An 18,576-nucleotide genomic window follows, 5' to 3' on the forward strand; every position below is an offset into this window, starting at 1 on the left:
CTCTCTATTCACAGTCACAGGTAGCTGAAGCCAAGACCCACAGCGTGAAGGAGGTGTGGGTGCCTCCTGTTGCTCCCAGCAGAAGAGGGGGGCAGCTGGCAAGGTGGTGTGGTCTCAAACTGCTGCTGCTGAATTGGCTGTCAAAAACAGTCCATAAAATCGTGCCACTTCTAATCACAGAAAGGTGCAAGGACTGTTAATTAAGTCTCCAAGATCACCTAAACCACTCATCAGTCTCATGTCCTGCTCACCCATCCCAAAATGGGATGCCTAAGCATCTCTGGCTTGGGTTTCAAGACTGCTGTGACAACATAAGACCATTGGCACAGTGGAGCAGGAGGGAGCTTTTCTCTATAAAATATGCTGCTTTTCAAGTGCTCCCTAATTCCCAGCAGATGTTAACTTTTGGGGCTTGCTTTCCCTTGTCTGATAGAGGGAGGCTATTAATGCATGTTTGCAGTACTTACTGTCACTGAAGTCAAATTTTGTCTTCATAGGGAAAGTTATGTTCTTACCTCATGGTGACTAAGGCTTAGTAATGAACATGAAGTAAATCCTGGTAAAGACTCAAGCTTTGTTAAAGGCTGCCATGAAACACTGTGGATGCTACGAGTCAACATGCCTGAAGGAGAGGCGAGAGATCCAACAAAGAGAAACCCATGGAAAGTGGCTGTGTACAAAGATACACGCCCAGGTCAGGAAACCCCTCATCTGAAAACGAACCTGGGGAAGTGTTGGGGGAAGCATCAACTTTTTTTCTTGTTCTAATGCTTTTCTGATGGACACGAGGAGGAAATCTGTGCCAGGACAGTCCCAGAGGGTTGGCTTTGCTGCTGGGAGAAGTTGCTTCTGGGGGCCATACGAAGAAATGGCAGAGGAGCTGGCATGAGGCTGGCTTTGGAAGAATCAGTGAGCAGCCCAGGGGTTGGGTTTATGCAGGCCTTGGTATCTGCAGATCAGGAACAGGAGCGCCGATGGGACAGCTGGCTTTTACACCAGCATTTCCAGAAGCTGGGGGACATTTCTAGTGGAGGAGGAACCGTAACACCCCCAGTTATTCACAGCCCCCCTGGGTTCAGTCTAAGAGCCAGATTGCTGCCTCAGCATCTTTGTCTACACTTTTGCAGGACAATTAGGGGAAGTTCCTCCTGGGACAGAGTATCACTTTCATCCTCCACTATTCTCACAAGAAACCCCAGAGTTTCCTCATTTTATGCTGTTTCCCACTGCCAGTGAGCAGCTCAGTAAGAGAAGGTGGACCAGGGCCAGGGGTGACAGCAAGGTGGACGTGGGGTGGGGGCTTTGTGGGCTTTGTGAACAAGGGCCCTCTCTCGTGGTACACAAACAAGAAGAGCTGGTCGGGTGACAGTAGCCAGGGCCAGCCAAAAGCCCAGATCACCAGACAAGACTGTAGTGGTGAGTCCCAACTCAAGTCAGGGTCCACACTGGTGAGTTATAGGGCCAGGTATGGCCGCAGCTGCATTGTAGCTCAGGCAGAGACCAAGGGCCAGAGCCCTGCTTAAAAGCAGCTCCAGAGAGAAGGGCAGCGAGTCCCCGCCAAGGCCCCTCACAGCTTGCTTTTTGATTCAAGGACAGCCAGCTGGGCTGCCAGAGCTGGCCCTGGGCCCAGCCAGCCCCAGGAGGAGGAGGACGTCCTTGGTGCCTGGGCACATACCTGGAGGTGAAGATGTCCCCTTCTCCTGACATCTGAGCTTCAGGCTGCTGCAGAACCAGAGGGGGCACTGAGGCTTATTCCAGGGCCTGGCCAGCCCTCCCAAATTTAAGGCAGTTAATAATCAGCAGCCTGTGCCATTCTACCCACAGCTTTGACGTGAGCAAAGCTTCTGAGATATAGCTTGCAGAGCCATGGGTCCATCACCCTCCTGGAGCATGGCATTAGGATGCAGGCAATAGGAGGCTGGGCTGTACCACGATGGGTTCGCTTTTTTTTTTCTGGTGGAAACAGCTCTGAGAGGTCTCCTCCAGGGCCCAAACCCTCCAGCACAGGCAGCCTGGGGATGCCAGGCCCCAGCACCAAAAAGAGCCAGGAAATTCCTGACAGGGACTGAACTGTGCCTGAAGGAGACGGCAAAGGGATTCTGTTTACAGGAAAGGTCCCTGAGGACCTGGGAGTGACTGTCTGCAGGATGGCTCTCTTAATTTATATTTCAAAGTGGATAATTTAATTGGCATAATTGGGAGTTTGCTTTCTTCTCTTCATTACAGATGTGCAGAATATGGCAGCACAGTCAGCGAGAGGGAAGTGTGTCTGGAAGGGAGATAACTGCAGAAGAGCTCTAAAACAAAGTAAATAATGTCGTCATATTTGGGAAACTTTATCTGCGGGGTACTGAAGACTTCCTTTAAATGCGCTGGTCGCGGGGTATGGGGCACCACATTCCTCACCCTCTGGAGCAGGAGAGGTTTGGTTCTGCTTCATGGCAAAGAGGAAGCCTGGCTGCCTCTGGAGCTCCTGGACTCCGAGTCAGCCAGCATGGGAAGACCCACAGCTTGCTCCCACCGGTGGCTGCTGCTCCCCTTGACCAAAAACCGCTGCTCGGTGACAAGGGGACCTGGATGGGTGGGGGAGAGCGGGTAGAGGTTAACATTTCAGCCCGTAAGCTCCGGCATGAAGAAGATCCACCTGCTACAAACCAGACAGCCTTGTCCTGAAGACTGAATGAGCTTGAGGCAATCCCCCACGGCTCTACCTCACCGTACAAACCATGATGCTCAGTTTCAGATTTTGGCACGTGTCAACAGTATACTTTTTCTCCTAAACACAGCCTCTGAGAGCTACAGGACTTGCTACCTGCACTGCAAGAAATAGGCTTTTTTTATTATTATTTTATTTTTAATCAGAAATATCTCAGAGTGGAATTGCAGTGACACCAAAGCAGTTTTCAGCGCTCACGTCATCGAAGGTTATCAAGAGCCTTCAAGTGGATTTGATGTGATTTCACTAAGTCAGATTAAGAACTTTTCCTATAAGCAAAGGCAATTTCAGGTGAATAATTACTGCAGACAAGACAAGGGTTTACTGGGGTGGCTCAGGAGGCTTCTGCTCCCCTTGGTGCCAGCAACACAACACGTATTTCCCTGTTGCATGCGCGTTGTGCAGGCCGTGCCTCCCGCGCCCTCCCAGATCAGGCTGTTCCTGTCCCTGGTTAATGCAGCTCTGATTACAGCATCCTAAGAAAGGCGGATTTTCTTTCGTGCTCTCATATCCAAGTATTAACCTGCCCTGACATCGCTTCATTTGTGAGAGCTGAGATCAGTTCCCTGCAGAGGTTACACCCAAGTGTACGACAGAAGTGGAGGCAGATTCCCGTAGCTTCTGTTCTGCAAAACAAGCCTTAGCTTCTGCTCAGATATATATTATATATATGTAAGCATATCTCACAGAGAATATCACAGATGCAGTGCTGTGGGATGCTGGAACAAGGCACACTTCCCTTTGTGTGCCTTAATGGGAGAAAATTGAAGCGTAGTTATATTTCTGCTATCAACACGTACCACTAGAGCTGGCTATTGCCACCATGTCCCATTCATTGGAGGAGAGGTTCTACATATTTAAAGCCTGCAAATAATTATACACTTGGTACTGTGCTGTTACAAACAACGTGTAATATTATTGTCTCAGTAACTTCCATTTGTAAGAAGTCAGCAGAGCAGCAAGCCCCCAAGCTTACACGTTGAAACGTTTTGCCGTTTTCACGTGATTATTGGCAGAAATGGCAAATTTATTTTAAAACCTCTCGTGATCTGCTCTCAAGATCTATTTGGATCTTCAGTCCCCATGGCAATAGCGTCCTAAGTTCTGAAAATAACAATGTGCACAGCTATTTTGACTGAAGGAACCAGACGACACACGCGCATAAGGCTAAGCAGATGGGTACGTGCTTTCAGCGAGAGAGTTTCGTTTCAGTCATGAAGGTAAACAGCTATTTTCCGGGCACACAGAGAGATCTGCTCTACTTGGCCAGACGTGTCAAGCGAGAGAGCTCTATTTTTACATTGTCACTTTTTAAAGTAGGCCGGCATTCATCCTTTTGAATGGCTTTCTAATGATATCAAATGTGTTTCATGCACTGTGAACCCATTTGGCATTGCTCTTCTCAGCAAAATACCACTGAGATGGTGACAGAGAAGGCGAGAGGCAGGGAAGTGGATCCTGGCCTCATTTTCTATGTTTACGTATTCCCCCTTTGGACTGAAGCCATTAATCACGACGGGAAGCCTTCTGGGTTGCTTTGGTTAGGGGCAGGAGTTTGTTTTCACCTTTGATGCTGCTGCCTCAAATGTTTGAAGATAATGGACGATGATGCAAAAATCACCTACACGGGACGTTTCTTTGCTCACAGCTCTCTCTGCCTTTCTGATGAACCTTGACTTCACCCCAAGAATGGATGGACCTTATCTGCAGGGCACCACATGGACCTCATCTCCTGGTCACCTGGAGCCCATCCCTGCGTGATCCCCAGTGCAGGAGCATCAGGGCTGCTGGGCACGTGGTCTCCTTGGAAGATGGACACCGTTTGCCGTCGGCACTCGCTGGCTGGCACTCAGCTGCTCCCGTCCTCCCCCAGGGAGATGTGAGGAGGGTGCTGAGACAGGTGGAGCTGCACAAAGATTGGGTCACAGGATCTGTAGCTGGTGGAAAGCTTTGACTCCAAAGGTCGCTTTTGGGGAAAGATAAAAAATAAAAATAGAGAAACAGAAGGGAAAGGAAAACTCTCCCCAGTGGTCAGCTGGGAAGAGAAGGGACAGGAGGTCCCCAGAGGAGCATCCTCTGCTGGGCATCCTCCACTGGTGCCCCAACCACAACAAATTTCCCATAGTAACCATAATTCTTTTTTCCATGTATGTATATCTTGAGCACATATATATACAGTTTGAGCATATCTATATGCTCAAATCCCTCTTGATAGTTCCTGCTCACAAGGCTGTTGGCACTGCTGGGAGCACACGTTGATGGGGGCAGGCGTGGCACGCTGGTTGCCTGCGAAGCTTTGTGCGTGCGTTTTGTGGGGTCCCCCACTGTGAGCCAAGAGCAGCAGCCAAGGAATAGGAAAAGAGGGGATAAAGAAAGGGTGATTCCCGCACCGGTGGTGATCACTTCTCGTGAGAGCCCGTTGTAACAGCACCGTCAGGGCTTGCAGGTGCACGGCTGCGAGAATAACGCAAGAATTACATGGAGCATCCATCTGCAGCCCAGAGGCACCGCTACAGCTGACCCTGTTCCTGTCCCCAGCATCATCGGATGGATAGCATCACCCCAGGCAAGGGGCAAGGCAAGAAAATAAAAGAAAGGAAAAAAAAAAGGGAGCGAAAAAAAGGGAAGGGAAGGGAAGGGAAGGGAAGGGAAGGGAAGGGAAGGGAAGGGAAGGGAAGGGAAGGGAAGGGAAGGGAAGGGAAGGGAAGGGAAGGGAAGGGAAGGGAAGGGAAGGGAAGGGAAGGGAAGGGAAGGGAAGGGAAGGGAAGGGAAGGGAAGGGAAGGGAAGGGAAGGGAAGGGAAGGGAAGGGAAGGGAAGGGAAGGGAAGGGAAGGGCAAAAGAAAATGAATAAGGAGGGTTGCAATTCCTACTTCACTTCGTGTCTCGAGCTGCAGTGGATTTAAAGTACAACCTCAAACAGCATGAGTGTTGGCAATGCTGTATCGAAGCTGACGCATGATGATGACAACACAACATGAATGAAAAATGTGGATGTGGAGTAACTGAGAGGGGAGGGAGCTTTCTCCAAATATTTGCTCACGGATCGTTTTGTGATGATTCAACATAGTTGATGTAAAATCTGGCTGAGTTGAACCAGGTGTGAGCCAGCCTGGTGTGGGTACACAATATAGCTGAAAGTGATATTTAATACCAATTTATTTGGTCAGGAGGGGCGGTGAGAGGCAGGAGGAATGGGCACAGACCAGTAACTTGTTTATCTTCCACGGCCACGAGCGGGACGCGGGAAGGCTGCAGGCAGGGCTCAATGCCTGGCCTTCCAGCATCGCCCCTCCAGCCACAAAGCCGGTGGTGAGCCAGGTCAGGGACCTGATCCAAGGTAAAAAGAGAAGGCTAGATGTCTATATTATTCCTCTTCCCAGGCTATTTTTCATGCTCTGAGCCAGCTAATAAACCAGAGGCCACCAGGACCTCCCAGAAGCCCTCCAGCAAAACTGCAGCAACGCGACTCGGTACTTCCTGCCCTGCCAAGGTAAATATAAGCAGGGAGGAAAACCAACAGCAGCGAAACCAAAAGCCCTGCGAAGCTTCTTCATCAGTTTGGAACAACCAAAAGTGGTAGGGGCGTGGTTTGGAGGCAGTCCCAGATGAGTGACCCTTAGAAAGACCCCGGGCTCCTCACTCTGCGCATCGCTGTGGCCACCGTCAGTGCTCTGGTGCCCCAGATGTTATATACATAATATACATAAATATACATAAACATATGTGTGTGTATGTATATCTGAAGTTGTACAGAGGATACTGAGTGAATCCTTGCTCCATCAGTGTAAAAGGAGTTAGAGCATCCCTGTGTTTGAAGAGATAGCGGTGCTCCAGGCTGCAAAAGATAACTGTGCTTTTCAATTTAAGCTCACAGCTATGACAGCAGCGCAGGGGGTCCCCCTGCTCTGAGCGCACCCAACCTGCGCTGACTGATGGCTGTTGTATTCAAAACCTCCTGGGCTGCTGTGGGGAAAGTGCCAGAATAAACATCTCCGCTCCCTCCAGAGATGCAAAAGACTGAGATGCATTTAGGTGCAAATACCTGGTTTGATAACTAACACGTCTGGGTTTTCGTTTGGGCTCTTGCTAGGTGCTGCTGGTGGTTTGATAATAATTGCGGTTACTGTTTTGGATGGTATCAAGCGCTGGGAACATATGTGGGGATGCTGAAGCCAGAGGGGAAATCCTTGCAGGTTGCGAGGGGTGAAGGAGCCACCCGCCGTCCGCCTTCCCTTCGCATTTAACTTCTTCATCTAGCAGTTAAGCCGGAGATGATAAGATTTCTATGCAGATCATTAGAAACCCATATGGGTAGGGAGTGAGTGAAATATGAACACATTTTGTAAATCTAGTAGAAACGCAATTCAGGAAGACAAATGGAGCTATTAAAACTTCATATCTTAGATATATCTGACCAATATACACATGTTATTCGGAGCTGTAGTTTTGGGAAGTTACTTATATAACATTAAAATAGCAATAAATCCCTCAGAGCGATCGTTATTTAGCACCCACGTTTCACTTTATTCCCCAAAAGGATGCTGAGAAGCGAAACAAAGAATTAGAGGGCAGATGCCTTTCACAAGCTCTCCTTAATTGCTGCCCAGGTCGCGTTTCTGGTGGCTCACTAGTAGGGGAGCTCTGCAAAGGCCACTCAGAGCCATGGAAGATATCATGGTGATGGGCGTGCGAAACACCAGCAGTCCCAGAACAGTGGTCCCAAATTTCAGTCCAAAGCAGCCTATCACAGTGGTGACATCCCAGGGTGCCAGCCCTGTCCATGGCACAAGGAATCGGCTTTGTAACCCACTTTGAGAAGCCAAAGAGCAGGGAAGGGACCTAGAGCAGATGCCTACTGCTAACAAAGCAGGACCACGAGCTGGATGGCCTCAGACCTAGGCGGGCCACCTTCCCTGGTGCCACCAACCCTTGCTGTCCTCTCAGCAGACCCCCCACACGCTTTCCATTCTCACCCACGGTATTTCGCTTGCAGCGTTCATGCCCTGACTGTACAAATCTCTCCTTGGGCAGCAGGAGAGTAGCAAAGGGGAGAACCAGCTGACTGAAGAACCCGGTAAAGGCTAGGTGATTAGTTTTCCAATCACCGTTTTCTGTCTTTAGATGTAGACACAAGTCCTGTAAAGTGCACTGGCGGCCGGTTCTGCTGCACTTGGGTTTCTTCACAACCAGTTTAGCTCGACTGCATTTTTTTGGGCCTCTCTGTTGGGCCCTGACAGCAGATTTCACCATGGCTTGTACTTCTTTGCTAGGCTCTCCGCAGGCGTAGCATGGGGCATTGCCGGTGCCGGCAGCGCCGTCCTTTCTGCCTTCACACGCGTTGTCCCCGCTTCCCGTGATGTGCAGGAGCTGCGTGCCGGCAGCCAGCAAGCCCTGGGGAGAAAGTAGGGAGATCAAAGATTAAATCGTCTCCCTTAGCCGTCGCACACCAGCCTGCCAGGCAGCGAGCGTGGGTGCGACACGCTGTGCCTATTACCTTCAGCCTCTCAGCACAGACACGCATAATCCGGGGACGACGACTGATTCCACATCCCAGACCCAACAGAGAAGCACATATAAACCATGAAATTACTTGCCATGAATCACGGATTCATTACTTTAAGGAGGCGACAGCGTCCTTGAGAAGTGCTGAGGGATGCTAGTCACCCTCTTAAAATCGTTCGTGGGTCTTGGTGCAACGCAGGAGGCAAAGGTGAAAGGAACAGCACGCAGCAACAGTTGCTGACCTGTATGCCAAGTGGTTTCACAACGCCGTGGCTGTTTTGGTGTCCTGGATGTCTCCTGGTGACTGACACAGTAAACTGCTGACAGCGTCGGAGTTTAGGCAAGCTTACAGGGAGCAAACTGGAGCATGATGGTGGTTTCTGGTGCACGGCAAAGACCAGTGGGTCTGGGAAAGAAGATGGGGGAAAAACACTGCGTTTTTGTGCCTCTTCTGGGTGAAAAAAAAAATCAGTTTTACCATATTTCGAGTTTTATCTCCCCAAACAAAGAATGAGATTGGCAACTTTATGCCATCTCAGAGAGGAGAGGAGAAGGAGAGAAGAGGGAGAGGGGATGGGACGGGACAGGTGGAAGAGAACAGAACAGTTTTGTTGGAAGAGCTTCAAAGGTCATCTACTGCAACTACTCGACCTCTTCAGAGCTAACTAAAAGTTAAAGCATATCAATGAGAGCATTGTCCAAATGCCTCTTGAGCACTGACAGACATCAAGCACCTCTGCATCCTACGCTGAGAACTGCCTTCAGCTGCCAGGGAGGAGGTTTTGGGGAAGCCCTGGCTTTTTGGGCACGCTCCTGATAACCCTGACACATGGTGTGGGCATCTAGCAGCATGCTGGGGACGTGGGACCGGCCACCTACGGGGTGTCCAAGGGTGATGGGGTGACTCGTGATGGCCAAAGGGCACTGTGGTGGCCTGCTGGAAAGAGAGATGATGCTCAGAGCCCGAGTCCAACAGGGAAATGTGGATACCCTGGGCTGATGTGCTGAGTCAGGTCAGCTACAGCACTGCACTTCATTGTTTTTTTTGCAGGTATCAGGAGCATCCCCAGGGTGTGCAGGGCTCTGGATTTCACACCCAGAGCCGTCCTTCCCTGCAGTGAGACACCGGGACAGACAGTGGCAGGTTCATCCCTTGCAGGAGCTGGGACTGCACAAATAGTTCAGGATGGTGAGAGCCGAAGGCAGACGGCACCACCCTTGCCAAAGAAACCATGCCGGGCCCCTGCTTCAGCAACGCCATGTGCAGCAAGGTGAGCCAAGGCATTTCATCCCAGGAAAAGCTTCTTGTCCAGCCTGGGTGATTTAGCATCAGTCAGCACCAGAGTGTTTGATTTAACACACATTTTCTATTTTACTTTGCATATTTTTGAAATAACCAGCTAGGAAGCTATTTGTATCCTTTTCACATCCTAATTGCAGGAACAATGCTTTTACACTGATATGTGTAATTTAACCTGTTAGCTCATTCCTTCCAAATACTGGCTTTCCATGAAGCGAAAGGAGTATCAAGACAAACAGCAAAAAGTCTGAGGGGCGAATATTTACACTGCCATTTGCCACGTGTTACTCACCATCGTGATGGCAATCTCATAAAGCTCTTATTCAAGCCTGTTTTCCTGCTTTTTAGCACCAGATTTGCCTGTTTTGTGACAGGACACCCCCCAGCCTGCAGACTTGTGGTGCAGATTACGGGGCTCAAGCGTGTAGAAGACCCTTGGCTCATTTTCCTGCCTGATGCTCTTGCCCAGGAGAATGTCAAGATCTTGCTCCTCTCAAATCTCCATCTTCCATCGAGGTGCTGGAGGTAACTGGGACTGGCTTTGGGGACAGGGCAAGAGAGGGAAGAGGTCTGGGAGGATCTGCCACAGGGCCGGGGCCGATGAGACGCAGGTAATGATGATCCTGAGGGTGCACGTCCTTCACAGAATCACAGAATCATCTAGGTTGGAAGAGACCTCCAAAATCACCAAGTCCAACCTCTGATCTAACACTGACAAGTCCTCCACTAAACCATATCACTGAGCTCTACATCTAAACGTCTTTTAAAGACCTCCGGGGATGGTGACTCAACCACTTCCCTGGGCAGCCCCTTCCAATGCCTAACAACCCTTTCAGTAAAGAAGTTCTTCCTAATATCCAACCTAAACCTCCCCTGGTGCAACTTTCGCCCATTCCCCCTCATCCTGTCACCAGGCACGTGGGAGAACAGACCAACCCCCACCTCGCTACAGCCTCCTTTAAGGTACCTGTAGAGAGCGATAAGGTCGCCCCTGAGCCTCCTCTTCTCCAGGCTGAACAATCCCAGCTCCCTCAGCTGCTCCTCGTAAGACTTGTTCTTCCTGCCATCCCTTCTTCTTCGTGTGGTGGCATCAGCAGGCTGCCACCGCTGTGTGAGTTAACGCCAGAGTTCGGGCTTTCCTTCCACAATTGTTGTGTACTGGGGGGTTAATGCTACAAAACTCAGCTACGAAATTGTTATGTACTGGGGAGTTAATGCTCTAAAACTCGGCTACGGATGGTGCATAGGAATTTCAGAAAATATGGAAATGAACTCAAAAATTCACAAGTTACAAAGACGAGAAAATTAGGAGGGGGTGAATCCGCATTCAGTGAAGATAAGACACTTGTTAGCATTTCATTATGACTTTCCTCTTCTGGAGGGCTTACAGACATAAGACACCCTTGTTAGTATAGCTGCATGCTTCAGAAAAAACAGAAATTGCAAAATGCAGCTATTTTGGTGCTGCCATTTTCCTCTCTCACTCTATTTAGGGGGCTCATTTGCCTGTATTAATGCTAGCAGCTTTAGGGCTGGGCCAGCACATCCAGCTGCACTTTCAAGGCTCAGACCGAGGATAAAAACCCTTCCTAGGTTCCTGAGCTTATTTTCGGGTCTCACAGCTCAGCATTTTTGCTGATTTAAAACAGGTCCCCAGGTGAACACTGCCAGGTGGCTGGCTGCCACGCCACACTTTGGACCAGGTCCCATAGGGATCCTGCAGCACCTGAGGTGGCTTCTCAGTGGAAAGCACCTTTTGGGATGCTCCTCACCAAGGTCCTGCTCCAGAGGGGGATTTAGTGGCTGCTGCGAGCTCAGCCAGCAGCTCCCAAGCCCCAGTCTGGAGCTGTGAGCCCCAAACCACGAGGTTTCCTTTCCATCCCTCCTCATGGCTTCAGCACATCCCCCTCGAGAAGGTGTGGGGAGCCCTTTAGGATCCCCTGGGTACGGGTTGGGTCATCCCGCATGTCCCATCCTGGGGCAGCCTCCAGGCACCAAAGAGTGGGGTGAAGAGAGGAGGCACCTTCTCCTCTCACATAAACTCTACAGTTGTATATAGAGATTTATATAATCAATATAAATTTTCTTTACACCTACGCATTGTAAATGTAAGATGTGTTTATCACAGATCGGATGAGGTTGGAAGGAACATCCGGAGGTCATCTCCAACCTCCTGCTCGAGCAGGGCCGCCTAGAGCAGGTTGCCCAGGACCACACCTTTTATATCACATTTTATATTTTACATTACATTTTATATTTTACACACCCAGCAGCTCTGAGACCCCACGATGACAGCACATTTCCTTGCTGTGCATTCCTCTCACTGTGGTGGAAAGGGTCCGGCCGTGTGAAGCACCCACCTGTGGAGTGCAGCACGCAGAGAGGCATAACGAGACCCAGCTCCTGTCGGTTCAACCCACCCCAGGGGAAGCTCCGAATTCCTCCTGGAAACCTAATTTGGAGGTTTCAATAGGAGCACTGAAGAGGATTTGTGGAAGGTGATGGGGCCAGACAGAAAAAGGGTGAGGGAGGCCCCGGGGGCAGTTTTCAGCACACCAGGGCTCGGGCAGGGATGGGATTTCTGATGGATGCAACTCATCAGCAGGAGGGTGCTTCAAGCGTGGAGGCACCATGGGAGAAAGGAGGAGATGCTGGGATGGAGGACGTGCAGGGTTTTGGGTCTACCTTTCACCCCCAGAACTGAAGAGGCTGCTTCCTGTGACATTCGGGAAGCCAGATTCCCATCCAGGTTTGTTCATAAGTTATTTCTTACCTGGCTCCGAGCCTGGATGATGATTTCAGGGCAGGAGGTAACTGTGTTGAAGTCCCCGTGTCCACCCCATCCTCTGGCCAGCAACGGCTGTGCTCTCAGCAGGAAAAGCTGATGGGGCCGAGCATCCCCTCTGCTGCCCACATCCGTGGGAGAGAGCCCTTGGCTGCCCGGCTGGTGCTGGTCCCGCTCCTGCGAGGTTTCCATCCGTCTGATGGAAATTTGTCCGTGCAGAGCTGCTCAGGAGGGCTTTGCCATGCTAGCAGGGAGCGAACAGTTGTTTCCCCTGCCAGCGAGTTCTCAGATGCCCACATATCCCCGCGCCTTCCCCTAAAACAAGCTTTTGCAAAGAAGCTGAAGCGGTGCTATGCAGTTACCAGAGACGGCTTCTCTCGTGTAGCTAACCTGAGAGAAAAGAGCCAGATGAAGTCACGCATCGCTAACGCGCTCCGGCTTAGTCACCGGGGAGGGCAACGAGCACGGCAGACTTATTCGGGATAAAACCAGCATCGGGTACAGCGGGATTATGAAACAATGGGGACTGATGGAGAGCCGCGCGGAGCAGAAGCCTCCCTGAATGGGCGTTTGAATGAGCCCTGATGATAATCGCTGCCTGCACGGCCCCGCAGCTCGCTTCAGTGCCGTGCCCGCACGTGCCAATCGCCCCGCTTAAAGAGAGCGCTCCCATCCGCACGGCAATATTTTCTGTCACTTTTGGCTGTTTGCTCTGCTCTTGAAGCCGCTTGCTGCCTACGAAGGCTGCTGGAGTTTTGCATTTACACCTTGCCTGGCATCTGCCGCTGCCCGACTTCCATCCCGTCTCTCCCGCTGGTTCTGCCCCGCTGCACTTCCCCGTGGTTAAACCGTCAGTGCTGCAAGTTGTGTCATGCCCTTGATGTCCAGAAAGGAGCGGGGAGCTCAATCCCAGCTGCTTTTGTGCAGGGTAGCTCCTAGGTGTGAATTAGCAACCGCAAGGCTGTATTCCCTCCGAGGTGGCCCTCGTTGCCATCTGACGGTGCGTGTGCCCTCTCCCCTGGGCTCTGTGTTGCAGAGGGCTTTAGAAAGGTTTTTGTGGGGCTCATCTAAAAAAGATGCTGTGAAGGCCTCTCTCTCCCAAAACAACACATTCCCCAGAACACTAGGTACTCATGCTTATCACTTAGTGTGGGTATTTCACATCCCACCAAAGCCTGCCGATATCAGTTCCACTGCCACGCTCCGGAGGTATTGACAAAGCAGTTACCAAGATTAGAAAAATTCATTAAAATATAGTGGAAAAAAACCAGGCATGCTTCTTGCAAACGCAAATAGCATTGCTAGCAGCTGTTTTGCCAGGTCTCAGGACCTACCTGACAGCAGACAGGCTTGCTATTTGTTTCCTGTGAATCAGTGGAGAAAGACTATTCCCTTTCCTGGACCCAGAAATCATTACCACGGTGAACTCCCCCCTGAGCGACTCTTCCTTGCTGCTGGACTAAAAATGCTCGACAAAGCTGAACTCTGTTATCCCGTGCAGCCTCAGCAGTCATACTGTACTGAAAGAAAAAACAAAACAAGACAAAACAAGGTTTTGGTTGCAAGTTTGACCAGCTTTCAGCTAGAACTCGTGAATGTCTTTAAAAGGATGTGATTGCACCCACATTTGAGTTCCTCTATTTTGCCTTCTTTTTGTTTTGTTTTCACTTGTGCACTGAAAAACAGAGGATATTTGTCAGTGAGGGAGAAATGTTTCTACATGGCTTAAGGACAGACGGATGCAGTAGGTGTCCTGCTGTGGTCACGGTGCAATGCTGCTTGCCCCCACCCCTTTTAAACATGAAAGATGTGGCCGTATCGCTGCCTGGAGCTGGAGCTGGAGGTAGGAACATTTTACTTTCTGAAAAGACTGAAAAGGAATAAAAAAAAAAACAAAGCTCTTCAATTGTAGGACCTTGCTCAAAATGCATTAGAAGAGGAGTTACCTAAACTAACAATAGCTCTCTGACACGAATGGGCAGCCTAGAATTATCCTGAACCACGCGGCTCAGCAAATGGCTCTGGGATTGTGCAGCTTCTCCTCTCAGGCACTGCAGCCCTGTCTGAACGCAGAAGTTATTTCCTTTCTGTTCCTCGCAGGCTGTACAACTCCTGTGCCTCCTTCTCTCCTCTCCAAGCGTGGAAGCAGATATTCTGGCCAAAAGGCATTAGCAGCGTAATTTATGTCCATCAAAAGGAGGGAAATAACCTATTATGCCAATGCACCTGTGCACACCACCCTGATTTACACCACAGCGTGTGTTTTGGAGGAAAACTCCATGCCTCTCCCAACCCCTTGAGTCTTCCCAGAAACCTTGAGCCTCCTGCACACATGCTACATGCCCTCCTCACCTGTTGTCCAGAAGTGGGGATCAAAACCTCAATTTACTGTGCCACACCAAGTAGCTTTTTTCCAAATACTCCCTTGGGAACGGGTCACAGACTGAGTTAATTCTTCCGGAAAGCTGCACGGGTCACAAGCTGACCGCTGCTGCTTTGGGGTGGAAGTGTGGTGAAGCCTCCTGTATGTTGCCTGCACTATTTAAGTATTTGTACGCTGGCTCTGCACTTGTGATTTTTGGCCACCAAACGGGTAACGAGGCTCTGCTTCACCTGGCAGAGACTCAGGCCACCTACCCGCAGGACAATCCGTTGACCACCAGGCTCCTGGCTGCTCCTGGATGGAAATGCTCTCCCTTCTCCTCAGCTTCAGTTTGGAAGCTTCAGAGTCCCTGGATAAAGAGGAACGTGGCTCTGTGCTCCTGAGAGTACTGTTCTTGTCTGGAGGTGACTTTGGTGTCGCAGGTTTCATGCTGAGAATTGTTTTGTGATTTACACTACACCCGTGTTGGATAATCACCAGGTATTACGCAGAATATAGTGCGCTGAGCTGAGCAGACTTCTGGCTTCACCTAACGTGGGCATTTTATTATTAAAGTGTCCTCTTCGTGGCATTTGAAACAACACGGGACAGCTACTGGTACTTAAAAGGAGGCTTAGAGCAATTCTGGATGCCCTGAGCCACCCTCAGGCATCGTGTCCCAAGGGAGAGCCGCCAGTGCTCTGGGTGAGAGGTACAGGAGTGACTTGGAGAAGCATATGCCAATCCTGCCCTGCTGGCAATCTGATACGAGGGCTGGGTTTTGCACGATTTATGTGCTGCCATCAAGGTGAACAAGCCAATGAGTGTGTTTGAAATTCTGTGCGCCATTCAACACTGCTAGGAGCAGCAGCCTGGGGAAGGGGGAAGGACCAAGCAGCGCCTCGTGGCACCGTCCGAGCCCCTTACGCAACGAACGCCGTTCTGCGATGCGTTTTAGGCTGCTTGCAAGTTAACAGCACTTGGGGCAGCTGTGCTGAGACATCGGGACTCCTCAGAGGATAGAGACCAGGACACCAGGTGAAAGCAGCGTGACAAAGGAAGGCATCGAGCTATCTAGAGAAACACATTGGCTGTAGTTTCTGGAGCACATGGGCTCAAAGAAGTGGAACCTGGCTGCAGGCCAGCGCGACTTGCGACTCTGCACGAGGACGAGATCACGCAGACCACGAGAGGAACTGGGCAGCCAGCAGGGCAGCGTAGCTCGCCCTAGTGCAAAATGTCTCCAGGCTCTGGGGAGTCAAAATCACCCAGTAATTTGCCAATCAGGCTAACGAGAGCAGCTGCAGATCCTTTCATGTCAACGCAACAGGGCTTGCACTGGTATAAATCATGCGTGTCGCTACGTCTAGAGGCAGGAAAATAAGGAAGGAAGAGAAACAAAGGGCAGAAACAGAGATGGCCCTAAAAGGGAACTTACTTTCTTACAGAGCAATCCTGAGGGCAACAACAAGGCACTAAACAATACAGCACGGCCGGGTATCTCGTTGCTGCGCTAGGTCGGGGTCTGCCTTCCCCCACAGCCCTGCGCTGGGACAGATACAGAACTGGACAGACTGGGGGGATCTGGCCTTTGCCCCAGGGTGAATCTGAAATCCACGTCTCTTTGGGCGAAGATGAAGAGTGAGAGAAAAGAAATACCTTGATCCCCATCCTACAGAGAAGGGACAGCAGCGGCAGTAAGGTGACCTGCACAACGGGACGGCTTTATCGGTACGGGCAGAGCAGCGTGCTGGCCTCTAAAGCTCGCCTGGTAAGGACAGAGCTATTTCTGTAACACCGGATTAATTTATTTATTTCAGCAGAGCGACACCCTCCTGAGGGCAGCGAGCAGCTACGAGCAGTGCTTCTGACAGTTCGAGACTCACCAGCCCAGAGCTCCTTCCCACCTGCGCTAGCTGGGGATGCCAGCCCACTCATGCGGCCCTGCGAGGAAAAGCTTCAGGAAAACGTGGGGCTACACCGGCAAAAACGTCCATCCATCCATCCATCGCTGCTGCTCGCGCTGGCCGAGGAAATGATTCACGTAGCATCAGCGGAGCTCTTGTGCTGCACGACACGCATCTCCCGCAGGGGCTTTAGCCGGCAGGATTATGTCCACCTTCGCTTTTTGAATAGGGACAAAGTTTCCCAGAATTTAGGAACTGACAACATGCGACAAAAAAAATGGCCGTCTTATTACTTGTGGGGAAAATGGGCCTTCGGAGCAGGTAGAAAAGATGATAAATTAGATGAGAAGCCAAGAAAAATCAGCCCAATCCTCTCCTAAAGCAATCTGTGGCAAAATAGACACTCAAAGATTATTAGACGGCCCTCCCTTCACCGTCACATCTGAAGGTGTGTTCACACCCCCTACTCCGTGAGCCTGATTTAGGAGTTCTAACTACTACATTCAGATGAGAGTGATTCAGACTGCTCCGACTCGATTTCTCAGACAATGGAGAGAGGGAGTTGTGGCAGGCGTTAGCATACAAGCAGCCTGAACGCGGCCCCAGCTGCCTCACGCTCCCCAGGTTTGTTCTCCTGACATCCTGCTGGAGGAGGAGGGGCTATTCCCATCCCACAGACAGGAGATGACTTTGTCCAGAGCATGCTACCATGAAACAAGCCCCTTCCACCAGCTTATCTCTATCGTGCCAGAGTTTACTTTGGCTGAAGACTACATTTTTCCAAGACAAAATCCTCACCAAACTACTGAAATCGTTATTCAGTGTAGTACCTTTTTACTTACGAAAAGGTCATAAGCCATCTTATGCCGAGTGCAGATATTTTAGGGCAGAAGGGAGTTTAGATTTCTCAACAATGGGGATTTTAACATGCACTGCTTGCCAATGAAATGAGCACATCCAAGAAAAATGACTCAAGTCTTCATGTTTCTTGAAGCTAGGGACTGTCTTGTCTCTTAAATTTGCCAGTTTTTTCCATGGATGTGACTTGGCTTCTATTTTTGCTCTCCTTGTATTATCTTGAATTAGATTGCATGCACAAGGCAAACTAAATACATACACAAAGATATTTTTTTTTCTTGACGGGTTCTGGAAGTAGGTAGAACTGGCATTAAGTTTATTTGTGCACATCTCTTCACACTGAATATCTTCCATTTTAGCAGATGTCTCCTCACAAGAACATTTTTTTTTCGATCTCATTTAATCCCCAGCCCACCTCTTGACTACAGCAAAGGAAATTCCAGTGCCTAAGCTATTCCTCTTCCCCAGAAGTGTCAGACGTTTGTTCCCTGTGGGGAGATAAAGAGCTCTTCTGCTGACTCATCTGTGCAGCCAGATCAGGTAGGCTTCCTTGGGTCCAACACAGGGCTAGAAAAGGGTCTAAGAAAAGCTAAAATGTCTGGATGGAAAAGAAAAAGGAAAAAAAAAAAAGCTCTCAAACAAGCCAGCTCAGGAAGGAACTGGTCCTACCAACTGTTTGTTCTTGCAAATACTCTATTTGTAAACATCCACCATCCAAGCAACCAAGATTTCTGCCACTGTACATCCGAGAGCTCTCCCGAACCCCTTCAGTTTTTGTGTGGAAATCCAGATCTAAGATGTCAGTAACTTGAAAAGCACTTTATTTGGGAATTAGGGACAAAACAGTGAAAGGATCATTTGGCACTGAGATTTGTTCAAAATCTTTAGCAGCAGTCCTGCAAATACTGTATAGTTTTGGACATATTTACATAACCAGGTCCCTCACTACAGCAAGAGGTGATAGTTAACCCAATTTCCAAAGCCTTCCGAAACGTCGTAGCTCGGGAGCCTTAGCCGTGGACCTTAAATCCTGGAGTGACAAAGACGCATAGGCACCCATTTCACTGATTCACCTTGGGAAACCTTATCTCAGCCACGAGCCTGAGCAGTTCTCAGTATACAAATCAACATCAGCACAACACAAA

General features: G+C 50.0%; 1 protein-coding gene across 1 annotated transcript; it reads right to left on the bottom strand.

Moving 5' to 3' along the window:
• Window positions 1-7,220: 7,220 nt before the first annotated feature.
• LOC308189228 (uncharacterized protein) lies at window positions 7,221-18,236 on the bottom strand. Its single transcript, XM_080579022.1, has 4 exons — window positions 12,293-18,236; window positions 10,487-10,626; window positions 8,462-8,625; window positions 7,221-8,108 (listed from the first exon to the last, which is right to left on the bottom strand). The coding sequence occupies exons 1-3, from the start codon at window positions 12,494-12,496 to the stop codon at window positions 8,556-8,558; spliced, it is 414 nt and encodes a 137-aa protein (XP_080435148.1). The 5' UTR covers window positions 12,497-18,236; the 3' UTR covers window positions 7,221-8,108; window positions 8,462-8,555.
• Between the last annotated feature and the right edge of the window lie 340 nt (window positions 18,237-18,576).

The sequence above is a fragment of the Anser brachyrhynchus genome (assembly GCF_964034855.1).
Source record: "Anser brachyrhynchus genome assembly, chromosome: 1".
NCBI lineage: Eukaryota > Metazoa > Chordata > Aves > Anseriformes > Anatidae > Anser > Anser brachyrhynchus.

What these genes read in the sequence shown, in the direction of transcription:
- LOC308189228 (XM_080579022.1), bottom strand. Translation starts at nt 12,496, where the DNA reads ATGGAAACCTCGCAGGAGCGGGACCAGCACCAGCCGGGCAGCCAAGGG. An exon ending in TCATCCAGGCTCGGAGCCAG is followed by an intron (nt 10,627 to 12,292) that starts GTAAGAAATAAC and finishes TAACTCACACAG; the next exon opens with CGGTGGCAGCCTGCTGATGC. An exon ending in GACCTTATCGCTCTCTACAG is followed by an intron (nt 8,626 to 10,486) that starts GTACCTTAAAGG and finishes CTTCTTTCCCAG; the next exon opens with ACCCACTGGTCTTTGCCGTG.